Source organism: Procambarus clarkii, chromosome 27 (genome assembly GCF_040958095.1).
Source record: "Procambarus clarkii isolate CNS0578487 chromosome 27, FALCON_Pclarkii_2.0, whole genome shotgun sequence".
Classification (NCBI taxonomy): Eukaryota; Metazoa; Arthropoda; class Malacostraca; order Decapoda; family Cambaridae; genus Procambarus; species Procambarus clarkii.
The window spans coordinates 875630-897991 of record NC_091176.1 but is presented as its reverse complement, the minus strand read 5'-3'; the positions used below and the strand labels follow the sequence as shown (position 1 = coordinate 897991).

Sequence of the window (22362 nt, the reverse complement as noted above, 5' to 3'; positions counted from 1 at the left end):
AGGTAATGGAAAGGAAAAGAGCTGTAGTAGTGGTAGGTATTATAAGGGCGTCAGAGGATTATAGATGAAAGTTGTTCAATGTCAACCAATATTAATTTTCTAGTTGTATATGAAAAGTGCTTAAATTGTCCCAAGTTTCAGTACTGCAGCGTAAATAGAATGGTAGTTTTTTTTTTTTTGTCAATGTTTTTTACACATTTTCAAGTCCACACTTCAGAACACATGTTTCAGATATAATTATTCTGTGACACTTTTCTGACACATTAGCATATAATAAAGGATTTGGGGCTTTAGAATTTCCAAAACATCTTTAGTTTTCCTAATACAAATGTTCAAAGTTCCCCAAAATTTTTTTGCAAATATGGCATGATTATTGCTATTATAAAATCAATAAATGAACTTAGAGAAAAATGAAAGCCCCCCAATGTAGAGACATGCCCTCCACATATACTGTGTAAGTTTCATATAAATTGAATAAAAAAGGAATCAGTTTTGTAAACGTTTGTGTCAATTGAAAAAAAAACAGAAATGAATAAAGTCTAAGGTTCTAAAATCTGTGGCTGAGGTTGACATCAACCAATTTTCTCCAAAATTGGCATCCTTACAGATAGGCTTATGTACAGTCAGGTGTGTAAGTTTGATGCAAATCGCCCGAAAAAAAATGAAAAAAAAAAACCAGCGTTGAATGTAATGAAACGCCATTTGCTGGGTGAGTCCCGGAGGCTCCCCGGAGCTATCCCAGGCTGATATGCTAATGTCAGACTTTGGCATCAGTCATGTGTATGGAGTTCTTAGGCCTACCGGGGACCACGGCCAGAACCGGGCCCCCTCAGAGAGGCAAGGGGAGCAATGGCCTATAGAAGCCCCCGTGTAGTTGGAAGCATTCTATGTCTGCCATCGACCGGAACAGGCACCCAGAAAGGTAAGCGCCCCAAAACAAACCCCTATTCTGGTTAAAATTGCTACCAAAAACCGAACTAGTGGATAGAACTCCCCAACCGAAAACAAGCAAACTAGTGTGACGTCACACACTGCCGCGCCGCTGTCTGCGCAGCTCCCCCCTCCCCGGGAGGGGGAAGGGGGAGCCCCAGACCCCCCGCGCCGGCTACCCACACCTCAGTTCTTGAGGCTGGATGTCAAAAACGCGAAAAACCGCCGACCGGAGGGAGGGAGGGATGCCGGGGAGCCTCCGGGACTCACCCAGAAAATGGCGTTTCATTACATTCAACGCTGGTTTTCTGGGGGGAGCCCCGTCGGCTCCCCGGAGCTAGCTACCCACAGACAGAAAAAGAGGGACTTACCCGGGAGGCGGTCATTGCTCACCCCTCAACTCGAAGCCGAGACAACTGGCTGCAACCGCCGACCCAAAGCAACACAGGCCCGACGAGGCCCAGGGACATTCACAAGGTAACGAGCAGCCAGGACCCTGTTCGACCGCCAAAATCCCCGCGCCCGAATATCAGACCAAGACATATTCCCAAAGACGGCAGCAAGAGCCGCGAACTTACGAACGTCATGGGCACGGGGATAGACCGCAGGCTGGCTGGACCTAATAACCCTGCGGACGACCTGAGAGACCCGAACCCGCGAACAGGGAAGAAGGGAAACCGGATCAACCCACAGCGCGTCCCCGGACACAGAAGCTGTGGCGCGCAAATAACGGCGAAGCGCCGCAACCGGACACAAAACATGATGCACCCCCGGCCTGACCAACCAAGCATCAACCACCCATGGACCCCTCCGGAATGCAGCAGTCTCATTCTTCACCAGAAAAGAAGGAGACGGCTGCAAACGAACAAAACAATCACCACGACCAAAAGAGCAGAAACCCCTGCGCCGGAGGAGAGCATGAAGCTCCCCTACCCGACCCCCAGAGGCCAAAGCCAACAAGAAAAGTGCCTTGGAAAAACAATCCTGGACCGAAGGGGCCACAACGAAACGAGGAGATGAAAGGAAAGCGAGCACTCTGTCCAAAGACCAGGACGGCTCAGGCGACGCATGAGCAGGCCAGAGGTGAAACAATGCACGAGACAGCTTGCGAAACGGCGCGGACGTAACATCGATACCGAAAGCAAGCTGAAGCGGCTCCGCCAGCACCGCACGATACGAAGCGACAGTGTTAGGCATAAGATGACGGTCCTGAAACAACCACGAGAGGAAGGACAAGACCACCCGAACAGACAAGGAGCTAACACGACGAAGACGCAAAAAGAAACGGAAGGACCGCCAGGAAACTTCATACTGCCGCCGAGAAGAAGCCCTCAGGTGGGACACCAACAAGGAGGCCACCTGTTCACCATAGAGATGATGATAGACTCGAGTCAAAAAAAACATACGCGAAGACTCGAGGAGAAGATCGAACCAGCTACGTGACGTACCGGCCCGATCTGCTGAAAGAGGCGGAGCCGCGGGAAAACCCTCGGGTTCGAACACCGAGCAACCAGCGCCTGAAACCAAGGCTGGGCCGGCCACCAAGGGGCCAGAAGGACAACTCTCCCCCGGTAAGTCTCTAAGCGAGTCAGGACCTGGAGCAACAGCCGAACCGGGGGAAAGAGGTACAGGAACCCCCATCTCGACCAGTCTAGCCGAAAGGCATCGACCCCGACGGCCTCGCAATCGGAGAAGGGCGCCGCATAAACGGGAAGACGCCGCGACCACGCCGACGCGAAGAGGTCCACTTCGGGGCGCCCGAACGTCTGGCAAAGCCAACGGAAGGACTCGTCGTCGACCGTCCACTCCGTGGAGAGGGGAACGAAGCGAGACAGGGCGTCGGCCAAGATGTTGGACACGCCCCGTACGTGAACCGCCAGGAGAGCCAAACCCCGAGAACTCAGCAGACGAGTCACCCGAAGCGACCAACCCCAAAGAGACAAGGACCGCATCGAACCCCCGCGGTTCAGGCAATGAACCACCGGAGAGCAGTCCGAATGGAGCCGAATCGTCGATCCGCGGGCCACCCGAATCCTCCCCAGAGCAAACCACACTGCCGTGAACTCCCGCACCGTGCTGTGAGCTCGACGGAAGGACGGATCCCAACGCCCCTGGCCGGCCTGGTGAGCACTGGTCACAAAACCCCAGCCGAGAGACGACGCATCCGTGTACACATCGAGCGAGGGCTCAGGTAGGCGCCAAGGCACTGAACCCCGAAAAACCCGAAGAGGAAGCCGGTGACGCAGCAACCGACGCAAGGCCCCCGGGGGTTGAACTCTGCGATCGCGAGAGAGGCGGAAGGGGGAACCCCGAAGGAACCAGAACAGCCGTCGAAGCCAAACCCGACCCGGCGGGTAGACCACCATCGCGAAGTTCAGGCTCCTGCACAGCCCCTCGAGCAACCGCCGGGTGACCCGAGGGCCCTCCAGAAACAGACGAAGGCGGGACCGCAGCCGCAGGAGAGACTCGAGGGAGAGACAAGGAGGCGGTTCGAGAGTCCCACACGAGACCCAGCCAAGTCCGAACCTGAGAGGGAACCAGATGGGACTTCCTCCAGTTCACCAAGAACCCGAACTCGGCGAGCTGGGAAAGAACCAAATCCCTGGCTAGCAAGCAAGCTGACTGGCTGGGAGCCCAAACCAGCCAGTCGTCGAAGTAGGCCAACACCCGAACACCTAGGAGACGCAAACGAGCCACCACAACCAGTGTAAGGCGCGTGAACACGAGAGGTGCCAGGTTCAACCCGAACGGGAGACAACGAAAGCGGTAACTCAGACGCCCCACAACAAAACCGAGCCAGTCCCTGAACCGCGGATGAATCGGGACATGCCAATAAGCGTCCCGGAGGTCCAGGGACACCATCCAAGCTCCCGGCTCCTAGAGGAGCCGAACCTGAGACAGCGTAGTCATCCGAAAGGAGGGGCAATGAACCCAGGGGTTCAGACGGGACAAGTCCAGAATGAACCGCAGGTCCGCGCAGTCCCGTTTCGGAACCGGAAACAAACGGGAAACCCATCTGAGGGACGACGTCGTTTCGACGACGCCCAAGCGTACCCACTCCAAGATGACTCGACAGAGCGCAAGGGAAGAAACCTGCCCTGCCAGCCCCGACCCCCCAAAGGGGGGAGGGGCCACCCAACGCCACCGCAGGCCGCGAGACACAACCCGAAAGGCCCACGAATCGTGGGACCAGGCGCGGGCGAACAGCGCAAGCCGCCCCCCCATCGCCCCGTCAAGGGGGCAAACCGCGAAAGGGCCGGCGACCCTTACGAGACCCAGAACCCCGCACAGCGCGAACACCGCGCCGACCAGACGCGGGAGGGTCCGCAGGAGGAGCCAACCCCAAACCTGACACCAGAGGCCTACCACGACGAGAGGAACCCCGAGCCCTGGCACGACCTTTCCGAGAAGACCCACCCCGGGACCCCCGGAAAACCAAAAAGTCCGACATCGGACGACAAGCCGCCGACGCAGCCTGAATAAACTGCGCCACGGCCGACTCCCCAAACAGGAGAGGACAAAAAGGTGAAGAACGCCTAAGAGCCAGAGCCCAAGCAGATTCCACGGAGGAACCCAGCACCGCCTGCCGACACGCGAGACGGGAAGCATAGAACAGGGAAACCGCATCCCGCAAAATCGGCGTGAACAGCTTCAACAAGGCAGCCGACGAACGCGCAGCCGAGGACAAGGTGCCGGACCCCGGGACGGACCCAAGCGTCCCCACATCCTCCATGAGCCAATCCGAAGACAGCTCTAGGAGGGAAAAGAACCGCAAGGCCGAACACAAAAGGCCCCGGGCGCGCAAGTCCTCCGCAACGAGCGCCGCCGAAAGGGAGGGAACCTGCACATGGAGCTGAATAACGCCCACATCGCGGGGAAGGGCAGGGGCAAACAAGCACTCATTCAGGTACTCAAGTTCGCCCCCCAGGAAAACCTGAAGCACCGTGGAAGCTTCCCGCCACTCCAGCGTGAGGGAACGACAGAAGGAATGCCAGGAATCCAGACCAAACAAGGGTCAGTCTGCAAGCCAGGACGACTCCGGAACCTCGTAACGGAGCCAGAGAGGGAACGAAGTCCCAAACCTGAACGTGGACGGATCCATTTCCGAGGCATAATCTGGGTCAAGCAGGAGGTAAGCTGCAAAGGCCGCTCGCACCACACCAGGTTGGATGCGATAAGCCGAAAACCTCCGGAAGGACGGAACCGACGTACCCGGGGGAACACGGAACCGAACCCGGGGAGGGGCTGACACCAAATCCAACTCGTACGCAGAGGGAGGAAAAGAAAACCCCACTCCTTGTAACAATAATCCCCGCTCAGTGGGAAAAAAAACCCAGGCGGGGTCCAGCGGGGCCCAAGGCCCCCAAGTCAGCCCCTCCCCAGCCTCGAGGTCCGTCACCACAGGACCCGAGGCCGAGTCCTCTCCCCAAGCCCCGACCCCACAAGACAAGGACGGAGCAGCCGGAAAAGCTGGAGGAAGGGGGGCCCACTGGTCAGACCCTGAAGCTTCGGCCGGGAGACAAGACTCGAATGCCTCTGCCGCCCCCCCGGAAGGGGCAACCCCCGAAGCTGCCCGAGTCTCGAGATCAAGTAACCCCTGCTCCGACCCCGAAACCCTCAGACGCTTCGGGGCCGGAAGCAGGGGCGGGGGACCAGAACGAACAGAAGGGGAAGGACGAGGAGGTGCGAATTGAACCAGGATCGAAGTGACCCCCACCCTCAAGTCCGGGTCTCGAAAAGCAAAGCGGGGCAGCCCCGGGGCATCCGGGGAAGCAACCAACCGAGCGCGTTGCAACAGACGAAACCTAGACTGCAACGCACGTGCCGCCTGTACCCGAATAGAATCAGAGGATTGGGTAAATTGAGTCACAAGCAAGCAGCAACACTCACAGGACTCAGGGTCGAAAGTATCACCGACCCAACAGGCAGCGTGGCAGAGGCAAAAACAATGAGGGTCACCCTGAGACAAGGGGACCGAGCAACCCTCAAACTCGCACACAGCGAGTGGGGACTCCGGGGTCACATCCATTGGACCCACGCGCCCCCTAGGGGATTCCCAGGGTCCTGAGCGTTTACTTTAAGAGGACTCGCGCTCAGGTAGTCCCAGGCAGGGTGCTGCAAACCGGCGCCCAAAACTATCAAGCAAACTTCTAAAGCTGAACCCCAGGGACGTGTACACTCACGGGGGCCTAGCAGGGGGCGCCACCGAGGAGAACAGTGGAAGGGCAAAAACAAACTGAATAAAATGACAGAACCCCCCACCAGGCAAAAACAAAAAGAAAAACAAAACCCCGCAAGAGGACAGCGAACCCCCAGGAACAGAGCCGGCCGCGATGTCAGGAAATACAAGCTGAGCAGCACCCTGCGCCCCTACCAGTGCAAACTGCCCCTTACCTGCCGGTAACAAGGGAGAACAGAACACCCAAGAGCCCAACAGGCGGCCGAAAAACCGAAAGGTAAAACGGACCAGCAGAGGCAGACCCCGAGGAGCCTGTGGAAGGTGGCCCCAAGCCCCAAGGGCAGTACTTACAGGGCACCTAGGGAAGGCAGCCCTAGGCGCATCCAGCACGAGTACTGAAGATAACTCCTGGCTCTCGCACCCACAAAACTAACACCACACGCAAAGCACAGTGCAGTAGCGACACCGGAGCCAGAGCACACGACCATCGCCTATAGCATCAGCCTCAAGAACTGAGGTGTGGGTAGCCGGCGCGGGGGGTCTGGGGCTCCCCCTTCCCCCTCCCGGGGAGGAGGGAGCTGCGCAGACAGCGGCGCGGCAGTGTGTGACGTCACACTAGTTTGCTTGTTTTCGGTTGGGGAGTTCTATCCACTAGTTCGGTTTTTGGTAGCAATTTTAACCAGAATAGGGGTTTGTTTTGGGGCGCTTACCTTTCTGGGTGCCTGTTCCGGTCGATGGCAGACATAGAATGCTTCCAACTACACGGGGGCTTCTATAGGCCATTGCTCCCCTTGCCTCTCTGAGGGGGCCCGGTTCTGGCCGTGGTCCCCGGTAGGCCTAAGAACCCCATACACATGACTGATGCCAAAGTCTGACATTAGGATATCAGCCTGGGATAGCTCCGGGGAGCCGACGGGGCTCCCCCCAGAAAAATATTGAAAAAAAAAAAAATATTTTTTTTTTCTTAAATTTTTTTTCCAATTAAACTAATTATAATATTTGTTTAATATATGCTATTGTGATAGCAAAGAGTCGTAGCTCTGATTTCAGTTGACACTTTTGATTGATAATCGATTTTGACCATTTTTTTGCATAATTTTCACAACTACTTCAATATTTTTTTTCTCCCTTCCTATTTATGCTACGATGCTGAAACTTGAACCAGATGAAACACTTTTCATATAGAACTTGTCAAAAAAGTTTGATTGAAATCGAACAAGTTTTCATTTTTGCATTTTTGGACCCAGATGCCAACCAGACGCTCCCTTAAGAAACAAGAGGGTTCCAAGAAGGAAGAATGGAGGACTAAGGACAAAGCTGCAGTGTCAGGGATACTAAAGAAGATAGGAATGGAGGGAGCTGCACAAGACACAGAACAGTTTTTCCAGATTGGCCAGCACAACAAAGACAAAAAGAGATTGATCAAGGTAGTATTCAGGAACGAGGCCATCAAAGTGGACATACTAGTAAAGAAGAGCAAACTGAAAAATGCAAGGAATTACAAAGATGTATACCTTCAGAGGGACATGACCAGAGGCGAGATAATAAGGGCAGCAGATGCAAGGAAAAGGCGCAGGGAGAGGGAAGGGAGCCAGGGAACCTCTGCCTTCAACCCAGCAATCCCAGGGGGGAGTGGGGAACCCCAATCCAGCAATCCAGGAACCCTAGAGGGGACTGCAACACCACAACTCACCACCCCTTAAGGCCCCCTCCCATCCCCAGCACATATCCTTCCTTGCCCCTCCCTGCACAATGCCCACCATATCACCCAAATCCTCCCTTTCCCACTTACCCCAGTATCCCCTGCCTTCCCATCTTCTGGTCTTCTTCCTGCCCCAAGCAGGCCCATGCGAGACCTAAGCCCTCCATCCCCCACCCTACCTCTCCCCAAACCCCTGTCAACTACACCACAGGAGGGCGTGCCCTCACCCCGAGCAACCCCTGCCCCCCAACCCCATGCACTCCCTGCCCCTCCACCCCCAGGAATTCTTCCTGACCCAAGCAGGCCTGGGCAAGACCTAAGCCCTCCATCCCTCACCCCATCTTCCCCTGAACCCCTGGCAACTACCTCACAGGAGGATGAGTCTACCCAAGTAGCAATGCCCATTCAACAACTTCCTACACTTGTGGGGAAAGAGAGTGAAAATGGATATAGGAAAGTGAGCTTCAAGGTAATGTACTCAAACATCGATGGGATTACCAATAAAGCGGATAAACTGGCAGAAAGGGTACAAGAAGAGAACCCAGATGTAATAGGACTCACGGAAACAAAATTGTCAGGAGTCATAACAGATGCTGTGTTTCCAAAGGACTACCATATAGTGAGGAAAGAGAGGGAAGGGAGAGGAGGTGGAGGAGTGGCCCTGCTGATAAGGAAGGACTGGAGTTTTGATGAGATGGAAATTCTGGACTGTGACGGATTCAGAGATTACATAACAGGAGCTATGACAATAGGTGGAACTCAGAATGTGAGTTTCTATAGGCCATTGCTCCTCGTGCCTCTCTGAGGGGGGCCAGGTTCTGGCTCGTAGTCCCCGGTAGGTCTAAGAACTCCATTCACACTGACTGATGCCAAAGTCTAACATATCCATATCAGCCTGGATAAGCCTGGATAAGCTCCGGGAAGCCGTAGGGGCTCTCCCCAGAAAAATTAAGTATTGGCATTTCCTCATGCATTTGATATTTTTATATATGAACAAATACTTTAACAAAATTATTATACACAGAAATAGTGAAGCACTGTACCTGGCTACAGATTGAGTTTCTCCTAAATTCTCTGCAAGGCTTGGGAATGAATGGGTGCAAGAGACACCAATAGATTCAACACCACCTGTGTCAGGACCCATGAAATCCCCAAAGTCTTCATCTTCCTCATCACATACACCAATCTATAAATTAAATAATAAACTTGTTTAATGATTAATCAACTGACTACAACAATATATCTCAAGGCAAAATGCATGTACGAGTCTATCTCTTCTGAAGTTAATCTCAAAAATGGTGACTGGAGCTCAAAACGACTTACACTCAGCTGTGGAACTGGTAGCGAGCCTGTTGAGGTACTGCTGATTGGCATGCTAGGAGTTTCCTCAAACTCTCCAAATGGATCACTCCAGTCATTCATTTCCTTCTTCTTCTGTTCTATTTCTGCACGTTTCATTGCCTCATGAATATCAGCATAATTATCTGACTGAGTAGATGCTGCAAATGCACCACCAAAATCAGCTTCAAAATAACTGTCTACATTGCTCTCTGGTATCATTTCTGGTGGAGTGCTATAAACCTCAAAGCTGACAGGTGAAGTGTTGTTGGTCCCAGGCCCTGCACTAGTCGTAGTTGGAATAGGAGGAAAACTAGATTGTGAGACTATTAGACTAACAGGTTCACTGCTACAAAAGTCTCCAAAACTTTCATCGGCAGTTTCAGCACTATGTGGCAAAGGCTCTGAAAGATTAAGCCCACATTCTTCTTCTGAAGGAACCTCCAAATCTCTAAAAACTGCATACTTATCTTCTGACTGACCTGTTTTCTCTGGTTGCAATAGCATTGGTGCACCTTGAGAGGGTTCAACAGATGATGCCGTAGTAACATTCTGGCTACTGTGGCTATGTGCAACTGGGAAAACTGACTGGCCCATATGGCTCATACGTGTGGACAATGATGCCACACTAGAAACAGCTGCACTTTGGAAATCATCAAATTCGTCATCACAGGTGTGGTCAAAACTGGTACTAGGAGAAAGTTCAGGAGAAAATCCTACTTTAGGAAGATTCATTCTCTTTATTTTATCCACACTAGGAATTGAAGGTTTCTGACTATGCTGTGAGGTTACTCCTGGTCCAGAAGGCCCAACAACAGGCATTTCTAGCCTAGCTTGAGGATGAGTCTGTCCTGTAGTGCTTTGCATCTGCTGATTTGTAAGAGAAATGCACTGAGATAAGTGTGCTGCTGCACTTTGACTAGGACCACTGACAAAATCATCAAAATCATCGTCATTACTAATGGATGAAGTTTGTTCATTGTTAAGTAAAGGATCCACTCCTGATACTACATTTTCTTTGCTGTTTTCTGTCTGTGTTTGTTGTTGCTGTTTTTGCTTAAGATAATCTTGGACAAGGGGAAGGAGGGCTGGATGGTCAATAATGGGCAAAATAGGCTCCCTTAGTGTGCTGAGTACTTCTCTATTTGTTATGGTTTGGCCACTCTGAAAAAAAAAGTGTAGTTAGTTTAACACCAAAATCAAATCAAATACTGTACAGGTGAAAATTTACATTCAAAACAGAAAATAAGTAATACTCTCATCTATGAATATGAATGCACCCACATATAACCAGACTCTTGAAAAAATTATCCTCCCAGAGGGTATGAAAACTAAACTGTATGCACTACCCTTCATCTAAATACAGTGGTACCTCGAATAACGATCGTATGGCAACTGTTCGTTTGAATAACAACGACACCACATGGTGGGGTCGCGCTGCTTCTTGCACATTCTCGGACGCCTCCGACGATGCAAATAAATTATGTTGTTTTTGTTTAACCCTTAAAGTGCGCATCACGTCATATGACGTGTTGGACGTTGTTCCAGTCAACTGCGCATCACGTCATATGACGTGTTGGAGTACTACGCAAGATTTAAACGGCCCGCGGATACACGGGGTTCACCACACCTTCATCAGGGCTCTTGTAAACAGACGCCATTTAAAAAAAAAAATCGTGGTTCAAACTCCCGGGTGTTATTGGCCTCAGTATTGAGTGAGCAACCAAGCCTGACGCACGCAGCATGAGCTAACAGCACTGCTGTTCAGCTTGTGACCACAGCATCGCCTAAAAATGCCAAAATATACTTGTTCATGCTATTATGTAGCGATGATATTATTACAGAAGACCCCTGACTGTGATAAAACTGACCAGGGTTCTGATAATAGCAGGATTGTGGTGATATTTAGCGCTGTGCGCCATGGAGGGAGGAGTAATGCTGTGGGAAGGAGAGTGGTGGCGATGTCTTCTGACTGTGTGTGGCCACCTTTTATTGACTGCACTCACCATACCAGCTTAGTGGTTCGCTATGGTGAACACAAATGTAGATACTTATATATAACGTGTGTATAGAGGGTATAAACAGCAAGAGAAGGTTTGGAGCCGCCATTTTGGTGAGGGCGGTGGCGTCGTCTGCATGACGCCACCGTGCAGACGACGGTACTGTTTACTGGTTACCACGATGGTCTTTGGGCACCATACCAGTTTATTTGTACAAGTATGGTGAATAAAACAGGTAGACATTTATATATAATGTTTGTATATAGCATAATAACACCACACAGTATTGTTGGAGGAGAAATATTAGTGCGTCTGGCCTTGAGGGCGGCAGCCATCAGCTGACTGTGTGAGGTCCTACGTCTTTGTGCCTTTACTCACCATATAAGCTTAGATGTACAGTTATGGTGAACAAAACGTGTAGATACTTATATATAACTTCTGTATATAGTGAATTATAGCAAAAACAGTATTGTGGGAGGAGAATGTGGGTGAGTTAGATGACTTGAGGGAGGGCGGGAGTGGCTGGCTGGTACACGGCGGTCACTCCTCGTTACTTTTTGACTCATAATAGCTACTTAGTGGTTCGTTATAGTGAACAAAACATGCAGATACTTATATATAACCTGTGCTTATAGTGTAATAACCGACAAAGTATTTGTTCACTGATTGATGAACATAATTGAATCAACAATATGCACACCATATTTTTGAGTACAGCAATGATTCGCTCATTTTATTATATAAATATATCAAACTACACACTATTGAATAATATTACAGCAAAAAAACTATGAAAAATCAATCAGAGACATTGAAATAATTAGGTAATTATCTCTTTGTGGCAACTCCGGCCTGACAGCTGGCTAGCAACAGATCGCCTGGGACACACGCTGAGTCAGCGCCTATAATTTGCCAGACTTCCCCGCCCTATAGCGGGCAATATATGCCACTTACGATTTTTTTATTATTTTTCCCGTGATCAGTGAACACAAATTAACAGGTTAGGAAGAATTTTTTTTTTTTTTTTTTTTTTCAAAATTACATGCGCCTGTGGGGAAGAAAGGATATTATACCCCTAGCATGTTAAGGGTTAAAGATGCTAATGATGCTGGGATATAAAAGGGTGACTGCTGAGATGTTGCAAAGCATTGAATTTTTTGCAGAAAAAAGAAATTAAATTTTTTGAAATACAACAAACGTCAAAAAGGTTCGCTCGGTGTTCGGCAGGAAGGCTGCTCCATGTTTCTGATATAAAAAAAATGAAAATACAAAAAATATAAAAAGAGTTGCGGAGTTGCCACAAAGATATTATCTAATTACAGTACAACCTTGATTCAACGTACCCCGATTCAACGAATCTCCGGCTAGTTCGCATACTTTTTAGGCCGAATTTACTCATCCGGTTCGCCGAAGCGGGGGATGTTTGGATTTGCTTACGATGTCGAGACAGAGTTCACAGACTGATGGAAAACTTTCCCATTATATCACACATTACAATTAAAAATTCGCTCATATGAGAACTTCGATCACACAAGTGGACCACACAAGTGGACCGCACAAGTGGTCCACAAGCTTACGATGTTGGGACAGAGTTCACAGAGTGGTGGAAAACTGTCTCATTCCATCACAGGTTACAATTAATAATTCCTTCATATGACAAGTTAGATTGCACAAGTGGACCACACATGTGTGCCACACAAGTGGACCACAAGTGGTCCACAAGCTTACGATGTTGGGACAGAGTTCACAGAGTGGTGGAAAACTGTCTCATTCTATCTATAATAATTCCTTCATAAGCCAAGTTGGATCACACAAATGGACCACACAACAAGTGAACCATATGAACCAAACACAAGCCAGAATGATCCACACAACAAGTAAAGCATATTAACCAAACATCAGCCAGAGTGGTCCACACAAGTGAACGACCGAGTTTCAATGACTTTCGTTCACTGATTTGTGGCACACGTATCTTTGTAAATTAATTTAAAGGCTGAAGCGTGAATAGTTAGCTAATGTGTTGAAAATCTTCTTATATACATTTTCTGTGATGAAAGAAGATGAGTGAGGGTGGACAGATAAAGGAATACTGTACTGTAAACCTCACTTTACAGTGAGGTTTCACTCACTTTCGTCTGTGTCGTTATAGTTCAGTAACCCATGACTTTGAACGTTTCAGATTAATAAATCATTTCTAAAACTGGTGTTTTAATTACCTTATTATCCTAATTAAACTAAACTTAAACCAAAAATATACTGTAATATGACAGATATCTGCTATTTGAGAAATTATTCATGTTATTGGCGGCTCACAAGTCCAACGCGAGTGGACAGGTCTAATCCGTGTGCACACACCATGTTTGTTTTGTTCGATTTCGTCGCTATAGTTCGGTGACCTACGGCTTCGAAATAATAAAATTGATAAATCAGTTCTAAAATAAGTATTTTTATAGCTCTTATTATCGTAATAATGTTGCTAAATTAAATATATAACCCAAAAATATATAATTTGATGTAAATCGAATATTTGAGAGAAATTTATGTTACTGGATCTGGCTTAAACACTAGCCTACTGTAGGGTGTACGTATAGACCTAGTCTTCGTTCGTACAGTATGCACCCAGTGACATTAGTTTTGTCTGTGATTAACGTACAGTATTTAACCGCCAGTGGAAGAATAATTGTGGAATTTACCATTTTTGGACTACAGCTGTATTGTTATACAACAAAATGTGTCATGGGCTTACTAATAGTGCCTTATTAATGCCAAAAATGAAGCAATATTTTGCAAGAACTTGTAGCAGAAAATCAACCAGGACGAGAACAGCTGTACCCAGCACGAGAACAGCCGTACCCAGCACGAGAGCAGCCGTACCCAGCACAAGAACAGCCGTACCCAGCACGAGCACAGCCGTACCCAGCACCAGCACAGCTGTACCCAGCAACAGCTCGGAAGCAGCTGAAGCCACAGCAGCAGCAAGCACCAGCAAAGCTGATGCATACATCTGAAAACATCGTGTGTGGCGTGAACAGATAGAACAAGTGTTAAATTTAAGTGTGTACATACTGTAGTGTTAAAATTAAAGTTGCAGTAATTTTAGTATTCAATAGTTTTCATAAACTGTATTGTAGTACTCAACATACAGCAAAACTACTTAATGAACACAGTGTTAATGGTATAATACACTACAGTACATATTTACTGTACAGCATTCACAACTCCACGATACTTCAAGATGGACATAACTCCAACAATAAGGTAAATAACAAATGTAACACAGTATTTTTTAGTAGGGTAATAATATATAGGTACAGTATATAATATGATAATGCATGTTTATTGTGTACAAGAAAAAAAAAAAGACACTGATGCAAACGCCTCCTGAAGGTCACCTCTTGCAACGAATTCAACGCTCCAACGCACTGGGGTTGGTCCTATATAGTACGTTGAATCGAGGTTGTACTGTATTTCAATGTCTCTGATTTTTTCTCTGTTTTTTGTAGTAATATTATTCAATAGTGTGTAGTGTGATGTATTTATATAATAATATGTGTGAATCATTGCTATACTCAAAAGTATCGTGTGCATATTAGTGATTCAATTATGTTCATAAAACCAACAAATAGTTTTGACTTGCAATATCAACTTAGTGGTTCATTATGGTGAACAAAACATGCAGATACATATATATATAACCTGTGTATATAGTGTAGTAACCGACAAAGTATTTTGTTTATTGTTTTATGAACACAATAATTGAATCAATAATATGCTCACCATAATTTTGAGTACAGCAATGATTCCCACATTTAATTATATATCACACTACACACTATTGAATAACATTACAGCAGAAAACAAAGAAAAATCAGAGACATTGAAATAATTAGGTAATTATCTCTGTGGCCACTCCTGCCTGACAGCTGGGGCGGAGCAGACCGCCTCGGACGCACGCTTAGTCAGCGCTTCTGTTTTGCCAGACTTCCCCACCCTATAGCGGGCAAAATATGCCACTTACAATTTTTTATTATTTTTTCCGTGATCAAGGAACACAAATCAACAGGTTTAGATTTTTTTGTTGTTGTTATGCGTCTGTGGGTAACAATGGGCAAATAGCCCTTAGCAACACAAGGGTTAAGGGTTAAGCTCCAGGGAGTTACTAAGAAGGCCAGAAAAAAAAAAAGGAGTGCAGCCATATAGAAGGTAGAAGGTAGAAGAGAAAGACCAAGAAGATGGGCAAGCATTGTGAGAGTGTGAGCACAAGTTTGGTGAGAAGTCAATTCTTGACAATGTTTCTACAAGACAATTCACAAGAAAACCACTATACTGTATTTGTAAAATAAAAAAATTAAAATGCAATTTAACTATTCTGCATTTAGAAACATTTGTAGTGAATACTCTAATACATTTTCTAAAGTATGATTAATCCCTTACCTGTACAAGAGCAACAAGTGCTAGAAGAGCTGTAAATTCTTGACCGAGTAGCTGTCCAGGTTGAGTTAGGTTGACCATTTCCCACAGCACCCCCAAATATGGAGGAGGGAGACCAGTTTTCATCAGAAGCATATATGCTCGACTTGTGTCGACCCAGCCACCTTTGCCTTCTACCAGTGATCCTGCCTGTTGGTATACTGCTGGCATAGAATTACTGTCACTCAGCCATCCTGGAAGTTGTACCGATTTACTATCAGCCTTTTTAGTAACTGCTACACTGCTGCCAGAATTTTCCAAAGGTCCTGAAGGTAATCTTAGATGACCACCTTGACAATTTTCTAATCTCCCCAAGATCATTTGTGCAGCAGAGTCCATGACAGGTCCAGAGAATGAAGCATCAGAGATGGTGTCTGAACCATGTGATGGCAGTTGTGCTATTTGTCCTGCTCCAGATCCAACTGGCAGAGTACTTGCACCCTGAATAATAGAGATTAACATTTCACTCAGCATGGTGGTACACAATACTGTAATTAACTTCACTTTAATGATAAAGATTGAACTTGTTACTAATGATATTTGCTCACCAAGCTATTTGACAAATAACAAGAGATTGTGACTTTAATTTTAACTAGCCTTGCCAAATGTAACAGGCCATGAAAACTCTTATCTCAAGTTACGGGAAGCTTCAGCTGCTGGAAACCGCTAGAAGAACCAGAAAATTAATTATTCTTTACATCTGCAATGAACATCGTTTCGTATTCTCCATTTTATTAATTTTCTGCCTAAAAAACCAGCGTTGAATGTAATGAAACGCCATTTTCTGGGTGAGTCCCGGAGGCTCTCTGGAGCTATCCATGGCTGATATGGATACCCTAACTATTTTGCATCAGTCGATGTGGGTGGAGTTCTAGCTTACCGGGAACCACAAGCCAGAACCTGGCCTCCTCACAGAGGCATGGGGAGCTATGGCCCATAGAAATGCATATGTACTTTGGAGCATCCTATATCTGCCATTGACCGGGACAGGCACCCAGAAAGGTAAGCGCCACAAAACAAACCCCTATTTTGGTTAACAATGAAAATCGTCAAACAAGTGGATAGAACTCCCCAAAAGAAAAACAAGCAACCAAGCATGACGTCACACGAGCCGCGCCGCATGTCTGCGCAGCTCCCCCCTCCTCAGAAGGGGGAAGGGGGAGCCCCAGACCCTCGCGCCGGCAATTCTCGCCCCAGTTCTAAGGCTGGATATAAAAAATCGCGAAAAAAAACACCAACCAGAGGGAGGGAGGGTTGCCGGGGAGCCTCCGGGACTCGCCCAGAAAATGGCGTTTCATTACATTCAACGCTGGTTTTCTGGGGGGAGCCCCTACGGCTCCCCGGAGCTACTTCCCCAAAGACTACAAAAGAAAAAGGGAACTTACCCGGGAGGTGGTCAGTGCTCCACTCTTCAACTCGAAATCAAGACAACGGGCTGCAACCGCCAACCCAAAGCAACACGGGCCCAACTGGGCCCAGGAATGTTCACAAGGTAGCGTACAGCCAGGACCCTGTTCGACCGCCAAAAACCCAGTGCCCGAATGTCAGCCCAAGACATATTGCCAAAGACGGCAGCAAGAGCAGCAAACTTACGAACGTCATGGGCACGGGGATAGACCGCAGGCTGGCTGGATTTAATAACCCTGCGGACGACCTGAGAGACCCGAACTCCGCGAACAGGGAAGGGAAACCGGATCAACCCAAAGAGCGTCCATGGACACAGAGGACGTGGTGCGCTAATAATGGACGAGGGCTGCAACCGGACAACACATGGTGAACCCCCAGCCTGTCAAACCAAGCATCAACAACCCAAGGACCCCTCCGGAAAGCAGTAGTCTCATTCTTCGCCAGAAAAGGAGACGGCTGCAGACGAACATACTTATGACCTCGACCAAAGGAGCAAAAATCTCTGCGCATGAGAAGAGCATGATGCTCTGCCACACGACCCCCAGAGGCCAATGCCAACAGAAAAAGAGCCTTAGCAAAGCAATCCTGGACCGAAGGGGCCACAACAAACTGAGGAGAAGAAAGATAGGAGAGCACTCTGTCCAAAGACCAGGACGGCTCAGGCGGCGCATGAGCAGGCCAGAGGTGAAACAACGCACGAGACAGTAAGGAAAAGGGGCAAAAGTAACATCGATACCGAAAGCAAGCTGCAGCGGCTCCGCCAGAGCCGCACGATACGAGGCGACAGTACTCGTATTAGGCATAAGATGACGGTCCTGGAACAACCAAGAGAGAAAGGACATCACCCCCCGAACCGAAAGCGAAGAGCAACGACGAAGAGACAAAAAGAACCGGAAGGACCGCAAGGAAACTTCATACTGCTTCAGAGAGGAAGCCCACAGGTGGGAAACCAACAAGGAAGCCACCTGATCACCATAGAGATGGTGATAAACACGAGTCAAAAACACCAAACGCGAAGACTCGCAGAGAAGGGCGAACCAGTCTCATACTGGACCGGGCCGATCTCCTAAAAGAGGAGCAGCCGCGGAAAAACCTCCGGGTTCAGACACCGGGCACGCAGCGCCTGAAACCACGGCTGGGCCAGCCACCATGGGACCAAGAGGACTACTCGCCCCTGGTAAGTCTCCAAGCGAGTCAAGACCTGGACCAACAGCTGAACCGGGAAAAAGAGGTACAGGAACCCCCACCTCGACTAGTCCTGCCGAAAGGCGTCGATCCCGACAGCCTCGCAGTAACGGAAGGGTGCCACGTAAACCGGAAGACACCTCGACCATGCCGACGCGAAGAGGTTCACCTCCAGGCGTCTGAACGTCCGGCAGAACCATTGTTTAAGCAATTGTCTAAGGAAACCCCAGTTAGCTTGAGATGATTTCGGGGCTTAGCGTCCCTGCAGCCCGGTCCTTGACCAGGCCTCCTTTTTGTTACACACCCCCAGGAAGCAGCCCCGTAGCAGCTGTCTAACTCCCAGGTACCTATTTACTGTTAGGTAACAGGCGCATCAGAGTGAAAGAAACTCTGCCTATTTGTTACCACCTCCACCAGAAATCGAACCCAGAACCTCAGGACTACGAATCCGAAGTGCTGTCCACTCAGCTGTCAAGCCACCACTGTATTGTATTTGGGAGTATTCCATGTCTGTCATCGACCAGGGTTAAGCACCCAGAAAGATAGGCACCCAAAAGCAAACCCCACTTGGTAAGAAATTGTAAACCCAAGACCGGACAGAGAAACAGAACTCCCACATAAGAAATCAAGGAAACAAGCAAACATCATCAACCACCACAGCGCCGCTTGTCTGCGCAGCTCTCACCCCCCCCCCCTCCCCCACTCTTAATTCAGAGACTGACCAGTTCGGAGGCTCACCCAGAAAATGGTGTTCCATTACACTCAATGCTGGTTTTTTGTAGGAAAAACTTCCTGCAAAAGTTATGTAGCTTCAGCTCCTTGGAGCTACATAACCAAAGATAAGTAAAAGAGAAACTTACCCAGGAGGTGGCCGCACCGCGTGCCTTAACTCGAAGACGAGACAACTGGTGGCCCAAGGCCACACAAGAACGACTTGGACCCGGTGTATTCACCAAATAATGGGTGGCCAGGACCCTGTTCGACCTCCAAAACCCCTGTGCCCGAATGTCAGCCCAAGACACATTCCCAAACACAGCGGCCAAAGCAGCAAATTTATGAACATCATGGGCATGATGGTACACAGCAGGCTGGCTAGACTTAATAACCCTGCGGACAACCTGAGAGACCCGAGCCCTGGAACAGGGAATAAGGGAAATCAAATCAACCCAAAGCGTGTTCACGACCACAGAAGCCGAGGCGCGCAGGTAACAGCGAAGAGCTGCAACCAAACACATTATGTTATCTTGAGAAGATTTAGAGACGTAGTGTCCCCGCGGCCCGGTCCTTGACCAGGCCTCCTTTTTGTTACACCCCCGCCCCTGGGAAGCAGCCCGTAGCAGCTGTCAAACTACCAGGTACCTATTTACTGTTAGGTATCAGGGGCATCAGGGTGATAGAAACTTTTTGCCCATGTGTCTCCGCCTCCACTGGGGATCGAACCCTTAACCTCAGGACTATGAATCACCCTTCGGCCTACCTACCAAATATCAATAACCCACGGACCCCTTCGAAAACCTGTTGTCTCGTTCTTCGCAAGAAAAGAGGAGACAGCTGCAACTGAACAACTGTCAACCAGGACCGAAAGAGCAGAAACCCCTAAACCGGAGGAGAGCATGAAGCTCACCGATCTGACCCCCAAAGGCTAATACCAACAGAAACAAAGCCTTCTGAAAGCAATCTTGAACTGAAGGGGCCACCACAAACCGAGGGGGAAGAGATGAAGAGAGAGCACCCCGGTCTAAGGACCAGGATGGCTCAGGTGGTGCATGAGCAGGCCGGAGGTGAAACAAAGCACAAGAAAGCTTAAGGAACGGGGCAGAAGTGACATCCACCCCGAAAGCAAGCTGGAGCGGCTCCACCAGCAGCACATGATAAGAGGCGACAGTATTTGGCACAAGATGATTGTTCTGAAAGAGCCAAGAAAGAAAGGACAAAACAACCCCGAACAGAAACAGAAGACAACCTACAAAGAGAGAGGAAATGGCAAAAAGAACACCAAGAGACTTCATACTGCCGCCGAGACGAAGATTGCATGTGGGACACCATCAACAAAGCCACCTGATCGCCATATAAGTGGTCATACATGCGCGGCAAAAAGACCAGACGAGAAGAGCGGAGAAGTAGACTGAACCAGCCAGGTACTGGACTGGCCCGATCTGCTGTAAGAGGCGGAGCCATGGAAATCGGCCCGGATTCGGACACCGAGCAAGCAGTGACTGAAACCATGACTGGGCTGGCCACCACGGGGCCACAAGGATGGCTCTCCCGCGATAAGATTCCAAACGAGCTAGAACCCGAAGCAACAGCTGGACCGGAGGGAAAGGGCACCACATATAAGGGAGACGCCGGGACCATGCCGCCGTAAAGAGGTCCACCTCCGGGGTCCCGTATGTCTGGTAGAGCCAACTGAAGGAGTCGGCGTCGACCGTCCATCCGTGGACAGGGGAATAAACTACAACAACCCATCCGTCAAGACATTGGAAACTCCACTGCTGTGAACCGCACGTAGAACCAAACACCGAGAAACCAGCAGACAACCCCAAAGAGCCAAGGACAGAAGAGCCCCCATGGTTTAGTCAATGAACCACCAGGATGTAGTCCGAATGGAGCCTGATCGTAGAGTCCCGAGGGACCTGAACCTACCGCAGCGAAAGCCAGACTGCCGCGAACTCCCGAACCATGCTGTGAGCCCGACGGAAGGATGGACCCCCACCATCCCCGGCCAGCCTTGTGAGCACTGATCACAAAGCCCCAGAAGGAACCAAAATAGACGCCGTACTCAAACTCGACCCAGCGGGAAGACCAGCCTGGCGAAGTTCAGACTCCCGCACAACTGCTCGAGCAACCGCAAAGTGATCCGGGACCCCCTCAGAAACAGCCAAAGGCAGGACCGCAGCCACAGCAACACCTCTGGAGGGAGACACAAAGAAGCGGTCCAAGAGACCCAAACAAGACCCAGCCAGGTCTGAACCTGAGATGGAACCAGATGGAATGTTCTCCAGTTCACTAGGAACCCGAACCCGGCGAGCTGGAAAAAACAATACCCCTGGCAAGCAGACCGACTGGGAGCCCACACCAGCCAGTCGTCGAGGTAGGCCAGAAACCGAATCCCGAGCAGACGAAGACATGTCACCAAGATTCGGTAAAGACGCGTAAATACACAAGGTGCCAATGACAAATTAGGGAAGGAAAACAAAAGCGGCAAATTGCCTTAAGCCCCACCACCAGCTGTGCCAGCCCCAGAACACTGGAGAGGAATGAGCCAAGAAGGTACCCAGAGGTCCAGGGACACCATCCAGGCACCCGACCCCCAACAGAAGACGGACCGGAGACAATAGTCATCCGAAGAGGGATAAAGAATCCAGGGCGCAGACTTAACAAGTCCAGAAGAACCTCAGATCTGCAAAGTCCCGTGTTGGCATTGGAACAAGCAGAAACCCCGAAGGATGGGGCGGATCGACCACGTCCAAACACACCCACACCAATATGACACGATGAAGCGCAGGGGAAGAAGCCCACCAGGGGAAGAATTCACCAGCCTCGAATCCCCCAAAGGAGGGAGGAGGCACCCAATGCCACCAGAGGCTGGAAGACAACCAAAAAAACACCCACGAACTGGGGGACCAAGCACGAGCAACAGAGAAAGCCACCCCCCCTCTCCCAGCGCCCCGTCAACAGCGAAGGGATCGGAGCCCCTTTCGAAAGAAAATGTATATATATGCACTTGAAAAAAATAAAAATAAAGAAAGAAAGGAAAAAGACAAGCCGCCGACTGGTGGGCAGAGAGCACCATGCCGGCCAGACTAAGAAGGTACCAAGAGAGCACAAAAACTGCATCAATAGGCCCACCTGAACAACAAAAACCAAGGCCCCAGCATAACCACATCACTTGCTAAGACCCAAAAAGATCGGCCAGCAAGCCAGGAAGACCCCGGAACCCCAGAAGGAAAAACCGCGTCACACACGAGGTAACTACATTCCTCCTAAACCCCCAAAGGGGGCCCAAGAGGAAGAAACCTCCGGAATGAAACCAAAGGAACCCGGAATCGAACCCGGGGGAGCCCAAACTACCACATTTGCCGGTGGAAATACACCACAGAAGGGCAAAGCACAGCACCCAGACAGAACCCCCAGTGAAACGGCCAAAACAG

At 49.3% G+C, this 22362-nt stretch overlaps 1 protein-coding gene across 11 annotated transcripts in view; it reads right to left on the bottom strand.

Moving 5' to 3' along the window:
• LOC123762802 (synergin gamma) overlaps positions 1-22362 on the bottom strand; it is a 156460-nt gene that overhangs the window by 42842 nt on the left and 91256 nt on the right. For all 11 annotated transcript variants that reach the window (XM_069332217.1, XM_069332212.1, XM_069332218.1 and 8 more), the window contains 3 exons: positions 15584-16060; positions 9135-10313; positions 8855-8997 (listed from right to left, as the gene is read on the bottom strand). In XM_069332217.1, the coding sequence (XP_069188318.1) occupies positions 8855-8997; positions 9135-10313; positions 15584-16060 (1799 nt within the window). The remainder of the gene's footprint in view (positions 1-8854; positions 8998-9134; positions 10314-15583; positions 16061-22362) is intronic.